This window comes from Chiloscyllium plagiosum, chromosome 3 (genome assembly GCF_004010195.1).
Source record: "Chiloscyllium plagiosum isolate BGI_BamShark_2017 chromosome 3, ASM401019v2, whole genome shotgun sequence".
Classification (NCBI taxonomy): domain Eukaryota; kingdom Metazoa; phylum Chordata; class Chondrichthyes; order Orectolobiformes; family Hemiscylliidae; genus Chiloscyllium; species Chiloscyllium plagiosum.
The window spans coordinates 104,157,926-104,177,007 of NC_057712.1; the positions used below are offsets into that span (position 1 = coordinate 104,157,926).

General features: G+C 39.9%; 1 protein-coding gene across 3 annotated transcripts in view; it reads right to left on the bottom strand.

Moving 5' to 3' along the window:
• Window positions 1–19,082, bottom strand: part of ascc3 (activating signal cointegrator 1 complex subunit 3) — a 541,129-nt gene that overhangs the window by 393,159 nt on the left and 128,888 nt on the right. For all 3 annotated transcript variants that reach the window (XM_043687007.1, XM_043687008.1, XM_043687009.1), the window contains one exon: window positions 15,896–16,060. In XM_043687007.1, the coding sequence (XP_043542942.1) occupies window positions 15,896–16,060 (165 nt within the window). The remainder of the gene's footprint in view (window positions 1–15,895; window positions 16,061–19,082) is intronic.

Consider the following 19,082-nt stretch of genomic DNA (forward strand, 5'->3'; position numbering starts at 1 on the left):
AGAGAGAGAAAGCAAGAGAGAGAGAAAGAAAGAGAGAGAGAAAGGGAGAAAGAAGGAAAGAAAGAAAAAAAAGAAAAATGAAAGAAAAAAGAAAGAAAGAAAAAGAGACACATACATAGAGAGAGCAAGAGACATCTGTGGACAGAAATCACAGTTAACATTTCAGGTCAAGTGACCCTTCCTCAGAACTGGCCTCAGAATTGGCCATATCAATGACACCTACAGCTGTAACATGATGTTCCAACACCTGTACTCAATGGTCTGAGCAATGAAGGCAAGTGTGCTAAATACCTTCTTCACTACCCCGTGTACCTGTGACGCCACTTTCAAGCAACTATGTACCTGCAAGCCTAGATCTTTCTATTCAACAACACTCACCAGTCACTACCATTAACATTGTAAATCCTGCCCTGGTTTGTCTTACCAAAATGCAATAGATCATCTATGTTCAAAAGCAATCATTCAGTCATCATTTGACATGAAATGAAATCATGCAAATCTCAAGCAACAATATGTGCAATCAATTAAGTGCACAGAGAGTATTCAATTTTTATCAAAAACAATCAAGGAGCTTTCTGGGGAAAAACAATTTCTGTGGATTACTGCAAAATTGACCAAATTTCAAGAAAATTAAATTTTCTAAGCCATAGCTGAAGTTTAAAGATTGTAGAGCATAGGATCTGTGCACAAATCACAGGCGGAATGGTGCATTAAACAAATTTGAGCAAATTTTCCAAACAGATCCCAAGTAATCCCATAACATAGGCACAGAGGCATTAATTCATGATCCATTATATATGTCTGCCCATTATTAGCTGACTTTCATTGCAAGTCCCTTCCCACTCCTGCAGACTACTAATCTCTATTTTATTTTTTTTTCCGGTGAGTGCACATGTTCTGTTAATGAGAATTCATTCTAGGGGCACTTTCATGGTTTTATTTTTCTTTAAGTACTATTTACTCGATGAAATACTTAAGTATTTGACTCAAGAATACATTTGGTATTGCCTGAACTAATATATTTATAATGCTCCACATTACAAAAATAATAAGATACTTTTATAATCCCAATCATTTTTAAATTATTATTTCTGTACTTACTAGTCTTTTTGTAAATTTATCTGGGCGGTGCAAACTGAGCATGACCCGCACCTGCACCCCCTAGATTGCAGCATCTCCCCTCAACCCTACAGATTGTGGATCCCTCACGCTTGCCCCTCCCCCCCCCCCCCCCCCTTCCTTCCTCTTATCCTTCACTCTAGGAGTCAAGCCAATCTGAGGGATAGTTGGTCCTGAATGCTGATAATGAAAGGCAATTCCTTGGGGTGAATGAACTCCAGAGTATTCCTCATCTCACCAGCTCCCCCACTACTGCTCTGACAAAGCATCCCTTTTTTTCCCCCACTGCAGCCTTGGTCACCATGGAAGAGTCAGCGACAACAGCAGAGGTAGTGAGAATACGAGTGGATGTGGCAGCAAATTTGGAGGCAGCATTGGGCAAACAACAAGGAGATGGGAAGAAAATGATATGAAGGAAGAGTTGATGCCTCAGGTGAAATGAAATAGGCAACAGGAGTTCTTAAGGAAAGAAAAACATTTAAAGGCAGTGAGATTTATTGAGGTTTTCCATCTTAACACATAAGCTTTACTGGTGTGCCCAGGCTCACTTTTTCTGCCTTATATTTACTTTTGAATGCTAATGATCAATTTCACTAAATTTAACAAGCTGTAATGGTTTTTGAACACTTCTACATTCTTTGATGACTCCTAAAATAGCAGGATCATGATGTTAAAAGATGCATAATTGAACACTTTTGACCACAAATGAGCATTGTTACTGTAACCAAAACTCATTGCTTGTTCTGAGAGCCACTTAAGGTAAAATATTGTGACACTTTCTGGTAGGACAGACTGGATGGAATAAGGGCCTCTGTAATCATGATGACAAAGCGAAAAACAAGTAGATGGGTAAACGATATTTTTGTTATTTTTCTAATTTAGTGCACTCTTCTAATATTGCTTTTCCTTATGTCAGCTACCTGTGTTTGGAAACCAATGTCTCATCTAAAGAAAAAAAGCCTCGTAAGCTTTTACTCAAAACAAACCAAACATTACTTTTCCAGAATTGCAAAAACAATACTAAATACTGTTATCAGTTTGTAGAATGTGATCACAGTTTAATCAATACTTTTGTAAATCAGACAGCAATCTCTAGTCATCTGCACTAATCATTAATTCACTCCATAAATGAAATGAAATAGATTCATTACAATCTTTATAAATTATAAGATCAATCTAGAGGCATGCAAAAAAAACTTTTTCTAGCAACAAATTTTCTAGCAACAAATGCAGTGAAATTCATCTCTATTCTAGTTACCTACAATTATTTAAAGCACAAATACAATTAGGAAATTTAAAAAAAAACATTTAAATCTATTTGCACAAACAGTAGTTCATTAAACACATAAAAGCATTTCACTGTTTGTTGGTAGAACAACAGCTTAATAAACAGTCAACACGGAGTCAAAAGAGGAAGCTTCAGCGCAAAAAATTACCTGGACTTCTCCGATGACATTACAGCCCAAATTGTTGATTGAAAGCCTTACAACACAAAATGCCTGTTATGCCAGAGCTATGTGGCACTGTTCCACATTGAAGACTTTTTAAAAGTCATTATTCACTCTCATGCATAGGTATGATGGGCAAAGCAAGGAGTTAGCGCCCACACCAGAATGGGCAATTATGTGAATGGCAACAGATGGGAAAAATGCAGGTGCTACAATACCTGGATGGCCTTGGAAACCAGTGACTGAAAGAAAGCGTACAGCATGCAGTAAAGAACACAAATGGTATGCTCCAGTTCACAGCGAGAGGATTGGAGTGTCAGAGTAACAATATCTTGCTGCAAGTTTACAGGGCCGAAGTGACCATAAAACCATAAGATGCAGAAACAGAGTGAGACATAGATAGAACATAGAACAGTACAGCACAGAATAGGCCCTTCGGCCCACAATGTTGTGTCGAAGATTAATCCTAATCTAAAATAAAACAACCTAACCTACACACCCTTCAAATCACTGCTGTCCATGTCCATGTCCAGCAGTCGCTTAAATGTCCCTAATGATTCTGCTTCCACCATTACCGCAGGCAATGCATTCCATGCGTTCACAACTGTCTGCATAAAGAGCCTATCGCTGACGTCTCCTCTATACCTTTATCCTAACACTTTAAAACTATGACCCCTCATGGCAGTCAATCCTGCCCTGGGGAAAAGTCTCTGGCTTTTCCATGCCTCTCATTACTTTGTAGACCGCGGTCAGGTCAGCTCTCTTCCTCCTTCTCTCCAAAGAGGAAAGTCCGAGCTTAGTCAACCTCTCTTCAAAAGAGAAGCGCTCCAGTCCAGGCAGGATCCTGGTAAACCTTCTTTGTACCCTCTCCAAAGTCTCCGTATCTTTCCTATAATAGGACGGCCAGAACTGGATAAAATATTCCATGTGTGGTTTCACCAGGTTTTTGTAGAGCTGCAGCAAAACCTCGCAGCTCTTAAACTCAATCCCACTGTTAATGAAAGCCAAAACACCATATGCTTTCTTAACAACCTTATCCACTTGGGTGGCAACTTTGAGGGATTTATGCACTTGAGCACCAAGATCTCGCTGTTAGTCCACACTGCCAAGACTCCTGTCTTTAATCCTATATTCAGCATTCAAGTTCGACCTTCCAAAATGCATCACTTCGCATTTACCCAGGTTAAACTCCATCTGCCAATTCTCAGCACAGCTCTGCATCGTGCTACAGCCTACAACAGCCCTCAATACTATCAACGGCACCTCCAACCTTTGTGCCATCAGCAAATTTAACTCACCTCTCAACCTCTTCATCCAAGTCATGTATAAAAACTACAAACAGCAGAGACCCAAGACACAGTTACTCCCTTTGCTGTTTGAATTCATGTATCGCTGGACATCAGAGTGCATGTGGGAAAATTAACAAACATTGAAATTCACAACTGATCTTGGACGAACTGTTTGGGCGAAGTTCACAGCAGAGAATCAGCTAAGTGTATGGTTTTAAGTGAGACCTACGGAAAGTCAGCAGTAGTGAGTAGAATAGGTTCTTTTTTGATTATATGCTTTTTGAGATACGTCTCTTGATTAAACATAAAATATAAGCCACAACTATTAATTTAACCAAGGTCACTGTTTTGTAGAGGATTAAGACGGTGTTATTTTCTGGGTCTGTAGATTGTGAAGGAGTAAAAATGGTCTTTGCAATGATATGCACTTCTTGTCAGATGTGGGAGTTTAAAGAGAGTTTAAGGGTTACTGCGGATTATACCTGCAATAAATGCTGTTGGTTGAGAATCTTATCAGATCGAATGGATCTGTTGGAGAGACAGATAGAAGCAATGAGGAATTTGCAACAGCGACAGTATGTGGCAGTTATAGGGAGGGAGGAAAATCTCAGATACAATCACATAGATGGGTCAACTCCTGGAAAGGTGAGAGGTAGGCAGCTAGCGCAGAAGCCTTCTGTGGCTATACCCATTTCAAACAAGTATGCTGGTTTGGAACATGTAGGGGGTGACAGATTCTCAGGGGAACGTAGCACGAATCGCCAAGTTTCTGGTATAGAGACTGGCTCTAATGCAATGAGGGGGGTACGTCAGGTTCCAAGAGATCAACTGTGTTAGGGGACTCTCTAGTCCAAGGTACACCCTACATTTACCCCTTACCTAACACTACGGGCAATTTAGCATGGCCAATTCACCTGACCCTGCACATCTTTGGACTGTGGGAGGAAACTGGAGCACCCGGAGGAAACCCACGCAGACACGGGGAGAACGTGCAAACTCCATACAGTCAGTCGCCTGAGTCGGGAATTGAACCCGGGTCTCTGGCGCTGTGAGGCAACAGTGCTAACCACTGTGCCACCGTGCCGCACCATGCTAGAGCTGCTTGGAAGGATTTAAACTAGTAAGGTGGGGGGGTGGGACCCAGGGAGATGGTGAGGAAAGCTATCGATCTGAGACTGGTACAGCTGAGAACAGAAGCTAGTCAGTCAGGGCAGGCAGGGACAAGGTAGGACTAAAACATTAAACTGAATTTATTTCAATGCAAGGGGTCTAACAGGGAAGGCAGATGAACTCAGGGCATGGTTAGGAACATGGGACTGGGATATCATAGCAATTACAGAAACATGGCTCAGGTATGGACAAGACTGGCAGCTTAATATTCCAGGACACAAATCCTACAGAAAGGATAGAAAGGGAGGCAAGAGAGGAGGAGGAGTGGCATTTTTCATAAGGGATAGCATTACAGCTGTGATGAGAGAGGATGTTCCTGGAAATATATCCAGGGAACTTATTTGGATGGAACTGAGAAATAAGAAAGGGGTGATCACCCTATTGGGATTGCATTATAAATCCCCCAATAGTCAGAGGGAAATTAAGAAACAAACGTGTAAGGAGATCTCAGCTATCTGTAAGAATAATAGAGTGTTAATGGCAGGGGATTTTAACTTTCCAAACATAGACTGGCATTGCCATAGTGTTAAGGGTTTAGATGGAGAGGAATTTCTTAAGTGTGTACAAGAAAACTTTCTGATTCAGTATGTGGATGTACCTGCTACAGAAGGTGCAAAGCTTGACCTACTCTTGGGAAATAAGGCAGGGCAGATGACTGAGGTGTCAGTGGGGGAGCACTTTGGGGCCAGTGACCATAATTCTATTCGTTTTAAAATAGTGATGGAAAAGAATAAACCAGATCTAAAAGTTGAAGTGTTAAATTGGAGGAAGGCCAATTTTGACAGGAAGAACTTTCAAAAGCTGATCGGGGCAGATGTTCGCAGGTAAAGGGACAGCTGGAAAATGGGAAGCCTTCAGAAATGAGATAACGAGAATTCCTGCTAGAATGAAAGGGAAGGCTGGTAGGTATAGGGAATGCTGGATGACTAAAGAAATTGAGGGTTTGGTTAAGAAAAAGAAGGAAGCATATGTCAGGTATAGACAGGATAGATCGAGTGAATCCTTAGAAGAATATAAAGAAAGTAGGAGTATACTTAAGAGGGAAATCATGAGGGCAAAAAGGGGACATGAGATAGCTTTGGCAAATAGAGTTAAGGAGAATCCAAAGGGTTTTTACAAATACATTAACGACAAAAGGATAACTAGGGAGAAAATAGGGTCCCTCAAAGATCAGCAAGGCAGCCTTTGTTTTGGAGCCGCAGAAAATGGGGGAGATAGTAAACAAGTATTTTGCATCAGTATTTATTGTGGAAAAGGATATGGAAGATATAGGAAGAAGCGAAATAGATGGTGACACCTTGCAAAATGTCCAGATTACAGAGGAGGAAGTGCTGGATGGCTTGAAACGCATAAACGTGGATAAATCCCCAGGACCTGATCAGGTGTACCCGAGAACTCTGTGGAAAGCTAGAGAAGGGATTGCTGGGCCTCTTGCTGAGATATTTGTATCATCGATAGTCACAGGTGAGGTGCCGGAAGACTGGAGGTTGGCAAACATGGTACCACTCTTTAAGAAGGGTGGTAAGGACAAGACAGGGAACTATAGACCAGTGAGCCGGACCTCGGTGGTGGGCAAGTTTATCGAGGGAACCCTGAGGGACCGGATATACATGTACTTGGAAAGGCAAGGACTGATTACTGATTCGGGATAGTCAACATGGCTTTGTGCGTGGGAAATCATGTGTCACAAACTTGATTGAGTTTTTTGAGGAAGTAACAAAGAGGATTGATGAGGGCAGAGTGGTAGATGTGATCTATATGGACTTCATTAAGGCATTCGACAAGGTTCCCCATGGGAGACTGATTAGCAAGGTTAGGTCTCACGGAATAAAGGGAGAACTAGCTATTTGGATGCAGAACTGGCTCAAAGGTAGAAGACAGAGTGTGGTGATGGAGGGTTGTTTTTCAGACTGGAGGCCTGTGACCAGTGGAGTGCCACAAGGATCGTTGCTGGGTCCACTACTTTTTGTCATTTACATAAATGATTTGGATGCGAGCATAAGAGGTACAGTTAGTAAGTTTGCAGATGACACCAAAATTGGATGTGTAGTGGACAGGGAAGATTACAACAGGATCGGGACCAGATGGGCCAATGGGCTGAGAAGTGGCAGATGGAGTTTATTCAGATAAATGCGAGGTGCTGCATTTTGGGAAAACAAATCTTAGCAGGACTTATACACTTAATGGTAAGGTTCTAGAGAGAGTGTTGCTGAACAAAGAGACCTTGGAGTGCAGGTTCATAGCTCCTTGGAGTGCAGGTTCATAGTGGAGTCGCAGGTAGATAGGATAGTGAAGAGGGCGTTTGATATGCTTTCTTTTATTGGTCAGAGTATTGAGTACAGGAGTTGGGAGGTCATGTTGGGGCTGTACAGGACATTGGTTAGGCCACTGTTGGAATAGGTCAGGCTTATGCCCTTCTTCAGGCTTATGCCCGAAACGTCGATTCTCCTGTTCCCTGGATGCTGCCTGACCTGCTGCGCTTTTCCAGCAACACATTTCCAGCTCTGATCTCCAGCATCTGCAGACCTCACTTTCTCCACTGTTGCAATATTGCATTGCAATTCTGGTCTCCTTCCTATCGGAAAGATGTTGTGAAACTTGAAAGGTTTCAGAAAAGATTTACAAGGATGCTGCCAGGGTTGGAAGATTTGAGCTATAGGGAGAGGCTGAACAGATTGGGGCTGTTTTCCCTGGAGCGTCGGAGGCTGAGGGGTGACCTTATAGAGGTTTACAAAATTATGATAAATTAGGATAAATAGACAAAGTCTTTTCCCTGGAGTCGCGCTAGTTCAGAACTAGAGGGCATAGGTTTAGGGTGAGAGGGGAAAGATGTAAAAGACACCTAAGGGGCAACTTTTTCCACACAGAGGGTGGTATGTGTATTGAATGAGCTGCCAGAGAAAGTGGTGGAGGCTGGTACAACTGCAACATTTAAAAGGCATTTGGATGGGCATATGAATAGGAAGTGTTTGGAGGGATATGGGCCGGGTGCTGGCAGATGTGACTAGATTGGGTTGGGATATCTGGTTGGCATGGATGAGTTGAACCAAAGGGTCTATTTCCATGCTGTACATTTCTATGACTCTATAACAGAGTTAGCGGGACCCCAACCAACACTGACCTCCAGGCAGAATACTTTCCATCTACAACTGCTCTCTGCCTTCTGTCAGCCAACCAATTCTGAACCCAGAGAGGCAATTCTCCCTGTATCTCATACCTCCTGACTTCATGAATGAGCCTAATGGTAGCTAAGAATAGGAGAATTGCAAATTCAATGACAGAGTTGTAATGCCATTGGAATCATCATCCAGAGGCACGAGCTAATACTCTGGGAACATAGGCTAATGCTCTGAGAACATGCGTTCAAACAACACAATTGCAACTCGTGGATTTTAAATCCAATTTAAAAATTGGGAATACAAAGCTCAAAACTGGGAACCATGTCATTGTCACAAAAATTTATCTTATTTACCACTGATCTTTAGGGAAGCAAATCTGTCATTTCAACCTGGTCTGACTAACACATAATTTCAGATCCATAGCAATGTGGTAGACCTTTAATAGCCCTATGAAATGGCCCAGCAAACGATTCAGTTCAAGGGGAATTAGGAATGGGTATCAAATGATAGCCTTGCCAGAAACACCCATATCCAATAAAGAATAAATAATACCCTTTTTCAAAAAGGAAGAGTAAACAAGGCTAGTAGGTACAGCTCAGTTACTTCAAATTTAATGGTGGAGAAGCTTCTGGAAGGGTGAATTGAGGAAAACACTCGGTAAATGGGGGCTAATTAATGAAAGACTTGTTAAAGGCCAATAGTAAATAAATAACTTGGAGTTTTTTTTGATGAAGTTAAACTCTCAGGACAAGAAAAATTGTTTCTCAGCATCTAACTTGTCAAGTCTTCTCAGAATAATTTGTTTCAGTGAAATAACCAGTGCAGATTAGATTCCCTACAGTGTGGAAACAGGCCATTCGGGCTTCTCCAGCAACACATTTCCAACTATGGGCAATTTAGCATGGCCAATTCACTTGACCTGCACATCTTTGGACTGTGGGAGGAAACCGGAGCACCCGGAGGAAACCCACGCAGACACAGGGAAAATGTGCAAACTCCGCACAGACAGTCGCCAGAGGCTGGAATTGAACCTGGGACCCTGGTTTTGTGAGGCAGCAGTGATAACCACCGAACCACCTTTTCAAACATTTTTGGAATAATCTCTGGCTTGGCACCATATTGAAGGCCTTCTAAAAATCCAAATATGCTTCACCTACCACTTCCACTTACCTACACTGTTACAATGTTTAAAAAATTCCAGTGTTTGTTTAATGTTTTTGTTTTCATAGAACCATTTGATTCTGCCTAATCACGATTTTCCAAGTATGCTGTTACTACATCACGAATAACAGATTCCAGTCTTTAATAATAAGTTCTTTTCTTATTACTTCTTTTCCCCTTTTTCTGCTTTTCTTTCTTTCCAAAAATATCCAGATGTCATTTCTTGCATCTCTTTGTTACTGATCCATCTCTAAAAATTGATGTCATCTATTTCCTACTTACCTTTCTTTTGTAAAACACACTTTTTACAAGTTTGCTTACAAGCATTGTCTGATTTTAGACAGCTTTTAGTCTTCCTTAGCTCCATTTCTTTGTTTTGTGTCAGTGCTTCGAGCTCACTAATTTTACTATTTGCATTCACATAAGCATAAATAATTTCTTCAATATGTTTTCTACCTCTTTCCTAATTATCTAAGTTTAGTGTTTGCCTCACTCCATTTTATGGCAGATTAGATTAAGTCATTTCCCAATATTTTAGGTCACTATCTGCAAATATGCAACATCATTGCTTGCCCCTTCCCAAACACATCTCTTTCCTAGTATTGGCCCTTCATGCTTCCTATATTTTCATAATCAGTCATGGTGTCATTTTAAGTGGATTCAAAATGGTTATAATGAATTATAATCTATCCAAAGAATCTATCCATACAATCTAATTTAATTATCCAAAACATTGGAGCTCAGCCTTTTGAACATTGGACACTGAACATAACCGAAGATATGTGCCAGGACACTGTGGAAGTCCTGACAAATGGACAGATATATGAATTGTGCAGGGAGTTTAAAATTCCAATGGGCCTGCTGCTCGGAACTCTCTGCAAATGTCTTCAACTCTTAGCTTGGCTTACCTGGATTATTACGCAGAAATAAGGGCAAATTAAAATCTGCTCTTACACCTCAACCATTCCAAAACTGCCTCCCCTCACCACTCACACCTCCAATCAACTTTCCTGACCTTATCCAAACTACCCCAGCCTGCCCACACAATTACTTCCCAACCTGACCTGAGTATACCCAACTCATCTGCACCCTTCCCCTAACACCTGACTAGCCCCTTGTCCCTGACACAACAACCCACTCCTACCCAAATGGCCCTTCATTCACCTGAACAATCTCCCAGTAATTTACACAAGCACTCTCGAACACTCTTTAAAAGGTCCAGTTTTTTCATCTTACTAGACGGAATAAGACAGCCAACGCCATTGGAGGGGGATGATTTGCTTTGCCCCCAAATTTACTCCACTCCATCAGAGTTCTGGGGGGATGGGGAAGGGTCTTTACCTTGTGCTGCACTGCGCAGTGCATTTTGGGGACAGCCTGGACAGGAAGAAATGTACTGTAGCACAGCTCAAGAGAATTATTGCTTGAAGAAACAATGCCAGAACTCAAAAAATTCAGGTCACTAAATTTTAAAGCAGCATATATATATATATATATATATAGACTGAATGAGTTGAGTAGGTGGAAATAAAACACTGCAACTACTACATAACTCTTTGCCAACCAAATAATTTACACCCAAAATGCAACAAATTTTCTCTCGTGTATTTCCACTACTTCTGGCATTCATTCTTCATGCTGTTGCTGTTAATTCAAATGATCTTTATGTTTCTTCTACTTCCTTCTTAGCTAAAAAGACACATTCACATTCAAATACTTACATGGACGCAGACACTATTTTATTTCATGCTTTCATACTTCATATTCATACTTTTGGCTTAAATATTTGTGGATTATCTCCAAATGCAAACATCTACTTCCAGATTCCCAACACAGCAGATAGATTAAGCCATTCCTCAATAGCTTAAGCAAGTCTTTCATATCAGCAGAGAATTTCTCCTGTCATAAACTAAATCAATCCTTAACAATAATACAATTTGGTTGTACATTTCAAATTTCTTGTGTTGCGCTTTTCTATGGTGCTTCCTTTTAGCACATTTGTACCTTTCAAAATCTTCTTTATGTTTTTCCACTTTCCTTGTGACTTAGAACCAAACAAGATGCTCACCTTGCATCACACTTAATAAAACAATAAAATCAGGTTGTGTGAACAAGTTTGTATTATTCAGTCTCTAGGTTTGTAATGTGTCTAATATAGAATATTTCCAGCAAATCACTGAATTTAGTTAAGCATTCACATCCCTCTATTGACTTTATCTGTTTCCAACATTTGATTATTATTCAGACCCAAAGGCCACAATATTAAAGTCTCCCATCTAAGGAGTCCCAGGGTCAAGGATGATTCATAAAATTATGTCCAAAACCAGGAATCACAACTGGTGAGCGATAGGCCATTTAGGACTGAGATGAGAAGAGATTTCTTCACCCAGAGAGTGGGGGGCCTGTGAAATTCCTTGTCACAAAGGGGTTGAAGCATAAACATTGAATGTTTTCAAGGAGGCGTTAGATAGGGTAGGGGGAGAAAGTGAGGACAGGCTACTGAGTTGCATGATCATGCTCAAAAGTCCAAATGGTCTATCTCTGCACCTTTCTTGATATGTTTCGACATGTTTCAGCTCATCTGTAGCTGAAATCCTCATTCATGCCTTGCTACCTCCAAACCCAATCACTGCAACACAATCCTGGCTGATCACCCTCATTATATCTTCAGTAAATTTCATGTCATTCAAACTCCTGTTGACATTGTTGAACTCTCAGCAATCCTTCTCCCTCTAATTTTGTTCTAGCTAATTTACAACAGCGTCAAGATTAGAGTAATGCTGTAAAAGCACAGCAGGTCAGGCAGCATCTTAGGAGCAGGAAAATCGATATTTCGGGCAAAAGTCCTGCATCACTTTCCTGGTCCTCGGATGCTGCCTGACCTGCTGTGTTTTTCCAACACTACTTTAATCTTGACTCTAATCTCCAGCATCTGCAGTACCCACTTTCACCTAATTTTCAACAGCTCCTAATTTAGCCATTCTTGGTTCAAATCCCTCCCCAGCCTTATCCGTATTTCTGTCATCTCCAATAACACAACAACCCTCTAGAATATTTGTACTCTTCTAATTCTGGCTTTGCATGATTCCCTGAGTTTAATTACTCTACATTCAGTGGTTTCACTTTCAGGATCGGACCAAAGTTCTGAATATGTACCCTGTACTTCTCACCATTTTTCTACCTTACTCCTCTCTTTTAACACACTTCTAAAACCTGCTTCTTTGGCTAAGCCTTTGGTCATCTGATTGACCACTTCCTTGTGCGATTTGATATCATGCTTTGTTTTGCAATTCTGCTGTGAAGTACTTGCATTATCTAATAAATGTTAAAAGAGCGTTAGAAATACTAGTTGTTGTTGCTACTGTTATCTAAGATTTAACTCGAATGATACCAGTGTTGCACCAATCATACATATAAATCATTGAACATCTTATCAGTTTTTAGAATTCTCCAATACTATACATTCCAGAGGAACTGGTCTTCCCAGAGAAGCTAGATAGGCTGAGATTTTTTTCCTCAAGAACATCGGAGCTGAGGAGTGACTTTACAGAGGTTTATAAAATCATGAGGGGCATGGATAAGGTGAATAGTCGAGGTCTTTTTCCCTTGGGTAGGGGAGTCCAAAACTAGAGGAAATGGGTTTAAGGTGAAAAGCGAAAGATTTAAAAGGGACAACTTTTTCAACACAGAATGTGGTGCATATATCGAAATGAACTGCCGGTGGAAGTAATAGATGCAGGTACAGTCACAACTTTTAATAGAGATTTTGGCAGATATTTTGATAGAAAAAGATTTAGAGGGATATGGACCAAATGCAGGCAAATAAGTCTGGTTCACTGGAGGAAACCAGGTCGATATGGATGACTTGGGCCAAAGGGTCTGTTTCTTGTTTTCTGTTTTGGATGTTATATTTTCAAATACACCATAAGAAATAAGTTATGTTTCTTAGCAAGATCTCACATGAACTCCAAGTTCTGCTCATTTTTCATATGTGCCTTCCTTAAATTGTAATTTATTTCCTAATATCCAACAGAAGAAAATGACAAAGTAAAGATAACCACAAATTAAACATTCACAAATAAACTTTTTTGGTGTAGATTCACCTATTAATTAATTTCAGTCTATGTTATTCCAAATGTAAGAAAGTGTCCTCAGAGGTTGAACAGAATTTCTAGGTATTTTTTTTCATTTTCAAGTGTACACTGTGGCTGTGCACCAGCTCATTTGTTTGAGTGCAGTAAACGACCTGAACTTCTGAGTCAGCTCTTTATCTTCTGAGGGAAAGAATTATAATATTGAGACACTACAAAAAGGATAATAATTACTATGTTCAAATTAATGAGAACACAAGCAAACTTCTGAAAGAATTTAATAGTATTGAATTTATTTTGTAACTTCAGAAGTACTTCTTCATGGCTTGGCAATGGTTATATTTTAGAGAGCTTTAAAAAATAAGCAATATCATTCTTCATTTGAACAACTTCTATTTGCTAAATAAATATTTCACAGCTCCTCATGCAATCAGTTTCCCTAATTCAAAGCTGACAGCAACAAAACGCTAACCATCTCAAAGTGGTGCCTGTATTCTTAATTTGGAGATGCCGGTGTTGGACTGGGGTGTACAAAGTTAAAAATCACACAACACCAAGCGATAAGTTCTGCGTCTTACAACTGTGTACTCCACAACCACCTAATGAAGGAACAACACTCCGAAAGCTAGTGCTTCCAATTAAACCTGTTGGACTATGACCTAGTGTTGTGTGATTTTTGAACCCTGTAATCTTAGTCTGCTTTTCCTTCCTGGATTTTAAATCTCATTATAGTTTGCAATTCACCATGCCTTTGCCCCTCCCTATCTCTGTAGCTTCCTCCAGCCACAAAAATCTGCCAAGGTATTTGTCATTGGTCTATCTCTGACCTCTGTGGATTCCAAATTACAAGCGTCCAACCATCACCACTTGTGCTTTCAGTTGCCTCTTTCCCAAAATCTAGTACTTCCTCCATAAACACCTTCACCTGAATACCTCATTTTCTTCCTTGGAAGGTAGCAACCCATGGAGCAGGAAAATCAACGTTTTGGGCAGGAGCCCTTCATCAGGAATCCTGATGCAAGGCTCTTGCCCAAAACATTGATTTTCCTGCTCCTCGGATGCTGCCTGACATGTTGTGCTTTTCCAGCACCACTCCAATCTTGACTCTCATCTTCAGCATCTGCAGTCCTCACTTTCGCCTAGGTAGCAACCCATATCAAAGACAGCAAAAGAGGAATCAAGGATCTGCAGACCTGTTAATCTTACATCAGTATTAGAAAACATACACAAAAAATGGTTGATATTGATTTGATTGGACATAATCAGCATGGATTTGCAAATTGCATGGGATATCATGTTTAATGAACTTTTTTTTGGAAGATTTTACAAAGAAAATTGATACAAGAGAGCCAATAGACATGGATTTTCAGAAGGTTTGCTAAAGTCTCCAGAGAGGTTGGTCAGAATAATGAAAGCACTAGAGACAGAAGGTAATGTGCTGGCTTGGATTAATTGGCTAGCAGTCCAAAAACAGTAAGGATAAATGGGTCATTTCCATATTGGCAGGCTGTGACTCGTGGGACTCTAAGAATCAGTAGGGGGCTCCAACTGTTCAAAATACAGTGGTCTCCCCGTAACTGCGGGGGTTCCAAGACCTACCGGGGAAGCCCAAAACTGCAGATAGGAGCAGACCCATTCATTTAAAATAGAAAATTTACCTTCCCGGAAGCCCCTGGTCCCTGGTTCTGGAATGTTCCCTGTAAATATGTTTAGGCCATGGTAAACTACAGGTAACAAATTGCAGAAAACGATTCTGTGGGTATGGGAGTATGTAGCAAAATTTGAATGTTGAGACCAAATGCAATATTTCCAAATTTAGAAATGGTAAAAAGCTGAGTGGAAACATGTGTCATGAAGATATAAAGTGCTTCAGGATGATTTGGACAAGCTTAGTGAATAAGCAAGAGCATGGCTGATGGAATATGATGCAGAAAAATGTGAGGTTATCCAGTTTGGCATACAGACTTGAAGTTAACTGTTTCATCATTACCATATCAGTTGTCTCTTCAAATCTGTTCACAACTACATTCAAATGAGGCCAGAATCCAAATGGCTTGCAGGGTCAGACTTGAACACTCCACCAACTTCATAACTATTTGGGTACAAGTTCAGTTTTTGTGGGTCTTGAACACATGTCATAAGCTATTTTAAATTGGCTGCATCAAAATTTTAACTACCAGCAAGTATAATTCTAAACAACATGGAAAAAGCAATATATTCTAAAATAACAAATTCAATAGAATATATTATTTACGCCTTATACACATCACATTTACATCCACATTTTAGGGCAAACCATGCAAGGGACACAACTTCAAATATAAAAAAGATTCTGCACAGGACATGCTAGAATGTGCAAGATAAAATACCTTGCCTTTTCCTCAATTTTCAAAAAGTTGCAATATTTAAGCACCAGTCACTTTTCAGAAAATGTTGTACAGTTGTGCGCTAAATGTTGTACAGTAATACCAACGTCTAAATTTCTCAGGTTTATTTACCTGTCGTAGTGTTCGTGCCACTAAGCTTTCAAGAACTGGTCCTCTATCTTCATGCAATAGGTGAACCTCATCTAAAATTAACAGCCTAACAATCTGAGACAAGGCTACATCACCAACACTTTTACGTGTTACAACATCCCATTTTTCAGGCGTTGTCACAAGCATCTGAAAAACAGAAAAAGACACATTCAACAATACACAGTACATGACTCAAAAATTTGTGACAAACATTTTAGTTGTATTTAAGATTTTGTGTATAACTTCTCAATAATTTTTATGAAAACAATCCAAAATGTGTTTCTATAAAGTATGAAAGTGAATAAAATAAATTACACTGTTGTGGAGCTTAAAAACAATTATTTGTTAAAATGTAAAAATCACTTTTTACCATTTTATGAAGTCTAACTAATACTAAACTATTGTGCATCAAGGCAAGATGTTTGGTAGGGGCTACTCAAGTAGAATTCAGCTGTCATTAACACTAGTAAATATACTGAAAGTATAATCAACATATAAATTTAACACTAGTCTGTATTTTAGACAACAGCTGTGCATTATTTATGCAGGAGATACATTAATCTTATGCTGTTATACTTGAAATGCTAATCATCCAAGTGGCACTGCTTTGTAGCACATGGCCTATGAGTACAAACTCACTGTTTATATGCATGACATCAACACTAGATGTGAGCAAGCCATTATTGTGTGCATTCTCAGTGTAAATAAACCATTAAACTTGCAAATTGACAAAGTATTACTTTCTAGCTGCCTGACCGGTAAATAGAAAAAGTTACGGTGAGGAGACTAATTACAACATAGAGAATTGTTTTGTACACTTATAAAAGATAAGAACATTCATTGTTTGATCCAGAAAGACAAAGTTTTTTAAAACTTTTTTTTATACTAACACAAATAAATACTAATAATTAAGCTAAAAAATGAAAATCTTATTAATAATAATAATAATAATAACAACAGCTGTAACAAAGTTCAGCAAAACAAAACAATGGCCCTCTATCATCAAGTGCAAAAGTTTATACATATTCATATGTTTGCAGTTCCTCCCTTCTGGATACCAAACCCATTTCTTAGAATTGCCATGGCTATATAAAGGCTCTTATTAATATGGCGGACAAATCTGAACCCAGATAGTCCAAAAAGGGCCGTCACATCTTACAGAAATCCTCAGTTTTATGGTGCACCACCCTCGTCAGAAAGTCCAAGGGGATATGCTCCATCACTAGCTTACACCAGCCTGCCAGCCCCAGGGGTTTTTCTGACATCCACCCTAATAGAATGTTCTTTCTGGCACATGAAGTGAGGATACTGAAAAGCCTTTTTTTGTGTGCATCTAATGAAAGAGAATTAAAGCCAAGAAGAGGAGATACCAGGTCCATTTCCACCTCCATCCCCAAGGCCTTATCTATTTTGCCTACCACAGCGCTCCAGTATACTCGCTGTCTATAACGGGACCAAAGACAATTAGTCAGGTGCCCATGCTCACTTTACATTTATCACAAGCGGCTGCTAATTAAATTGACTAAATTGCAGTTACCTTACAGACTGCTATTCTTAGAAAAAATGAGAACAGTGAAGGAATATTGCTATAGCCCAACAGTCATCAACACTGCCAAGGCATGGAGGGCAATGCAACAGAGCGAGGGCAATATTGCCAAAACTTCATTTTTGAAACCCATTGTTTGTATGCTGGGCTTTCAGCCAGGGATGATGGACTCTGGGTTTAAACCATGGGCTGATGTCTTTTGACCAGTTGGCTTGGAAATACGAATTGCCCAGTAGGGACCTCTTTTGGTTCTTCCAAATTAGAAATTTCATACAAAGAGACCACACTTCTAACTGATCCTTATAGGCCGACATAGAAAAGAGGGTGTTGTGAGGGTATATTATTTGTTAGCAATGCTTATCATCAATTGGGAGAGGGCTCCTCGGACAAGACCGAACGGCTTTTCGATATGGGAGAGGGAGTGGGATGTTGAGATATCTTCTGAAATATGGGAGGACATCTGGGAAAATGCAAGAAGGATCTTGATTTGCAACAGGACCCACGCTTTGCGATTGAAGAGTCTCCACATAGTCCATCTGGCCCCAAAGCGCCTCGCTAAATTTAAAGTGGGAGCATCTCCAAAAATTTTAAATTTAAAATGAAAAATAATTAGAAATGATGAACAATCATTCAGCAGCTTTCTGAATTACACATGTAAAATGAAAAAAATCAATATGCAACCAATTACATAGACAGCAGAATTCAAAAGGCAGATGTCCAGCATTTTCTCCAGGGCAATAGAGATGGACAATAAAATATTGGCCTGCAAGCGATGACCAGTCCCACAAGAGAACTAAATATTTCTTTGTAATTTAGCTTTCTTTACTCACAGAAAAACTTTGGATCAAATATGAAACATCTCTTAATTGTATCACTGCCCCCCAGATACAACCGTTTATGCTGTCAAAAGAATTTACATAAAATCACTGAGCTTTTCTTCGATACGAACACCTCCACCAACCAGCCCATTTCCCAAACTGTACCACAAAATTTTAAAAAAGTGCCGCATAATAAACCTCTAGAGACAAAAAAACTAATTAACTTTTATCATTTCACTCAAAGACTGCAGAGTCTTAAATACAACTTCCAACATGACAACCCATGGACAGTAAAAGTGGAAGACTGTGATCTGTTTCCATAACAACTGTATCTAGTCAGCCAGAAAATCTGCTAAAACAGATTTAATAAATCTGCATGATCACTCTATGTCACTTATATCTGTGTGGGCTCATAATGAAGAGAGGCTGGTTTCCACTTAAAAGCAATGGGTAGTGCAGTTTCCTGTATATCAATCTGCAGGAAATTGAGTGCACATTCCCACCAAAAGATTAATGCCTCTTTCCCACAAAATTAGTGTTTACAAAGTTAATTTAGAGTCAGAGAGTCAAAGAGATATACAGCATGGAAACAGACCCTTCGGTCCAACCCGTCCACGCCGACCAGATATCCCAACCCAATCTAGTCACACCTGCCAGCACCCGGCCCATATCCCTCCAAACCCTTCCTATTCATATACCCATCCAATTGCCTTTTAAATGTTGCAACTGTACCAGCCTCCACCACATCCTCTGGCAGCTCATTCCATACACGTACCACCCTCTGCGTGAAAAAGTTGCCACTTAG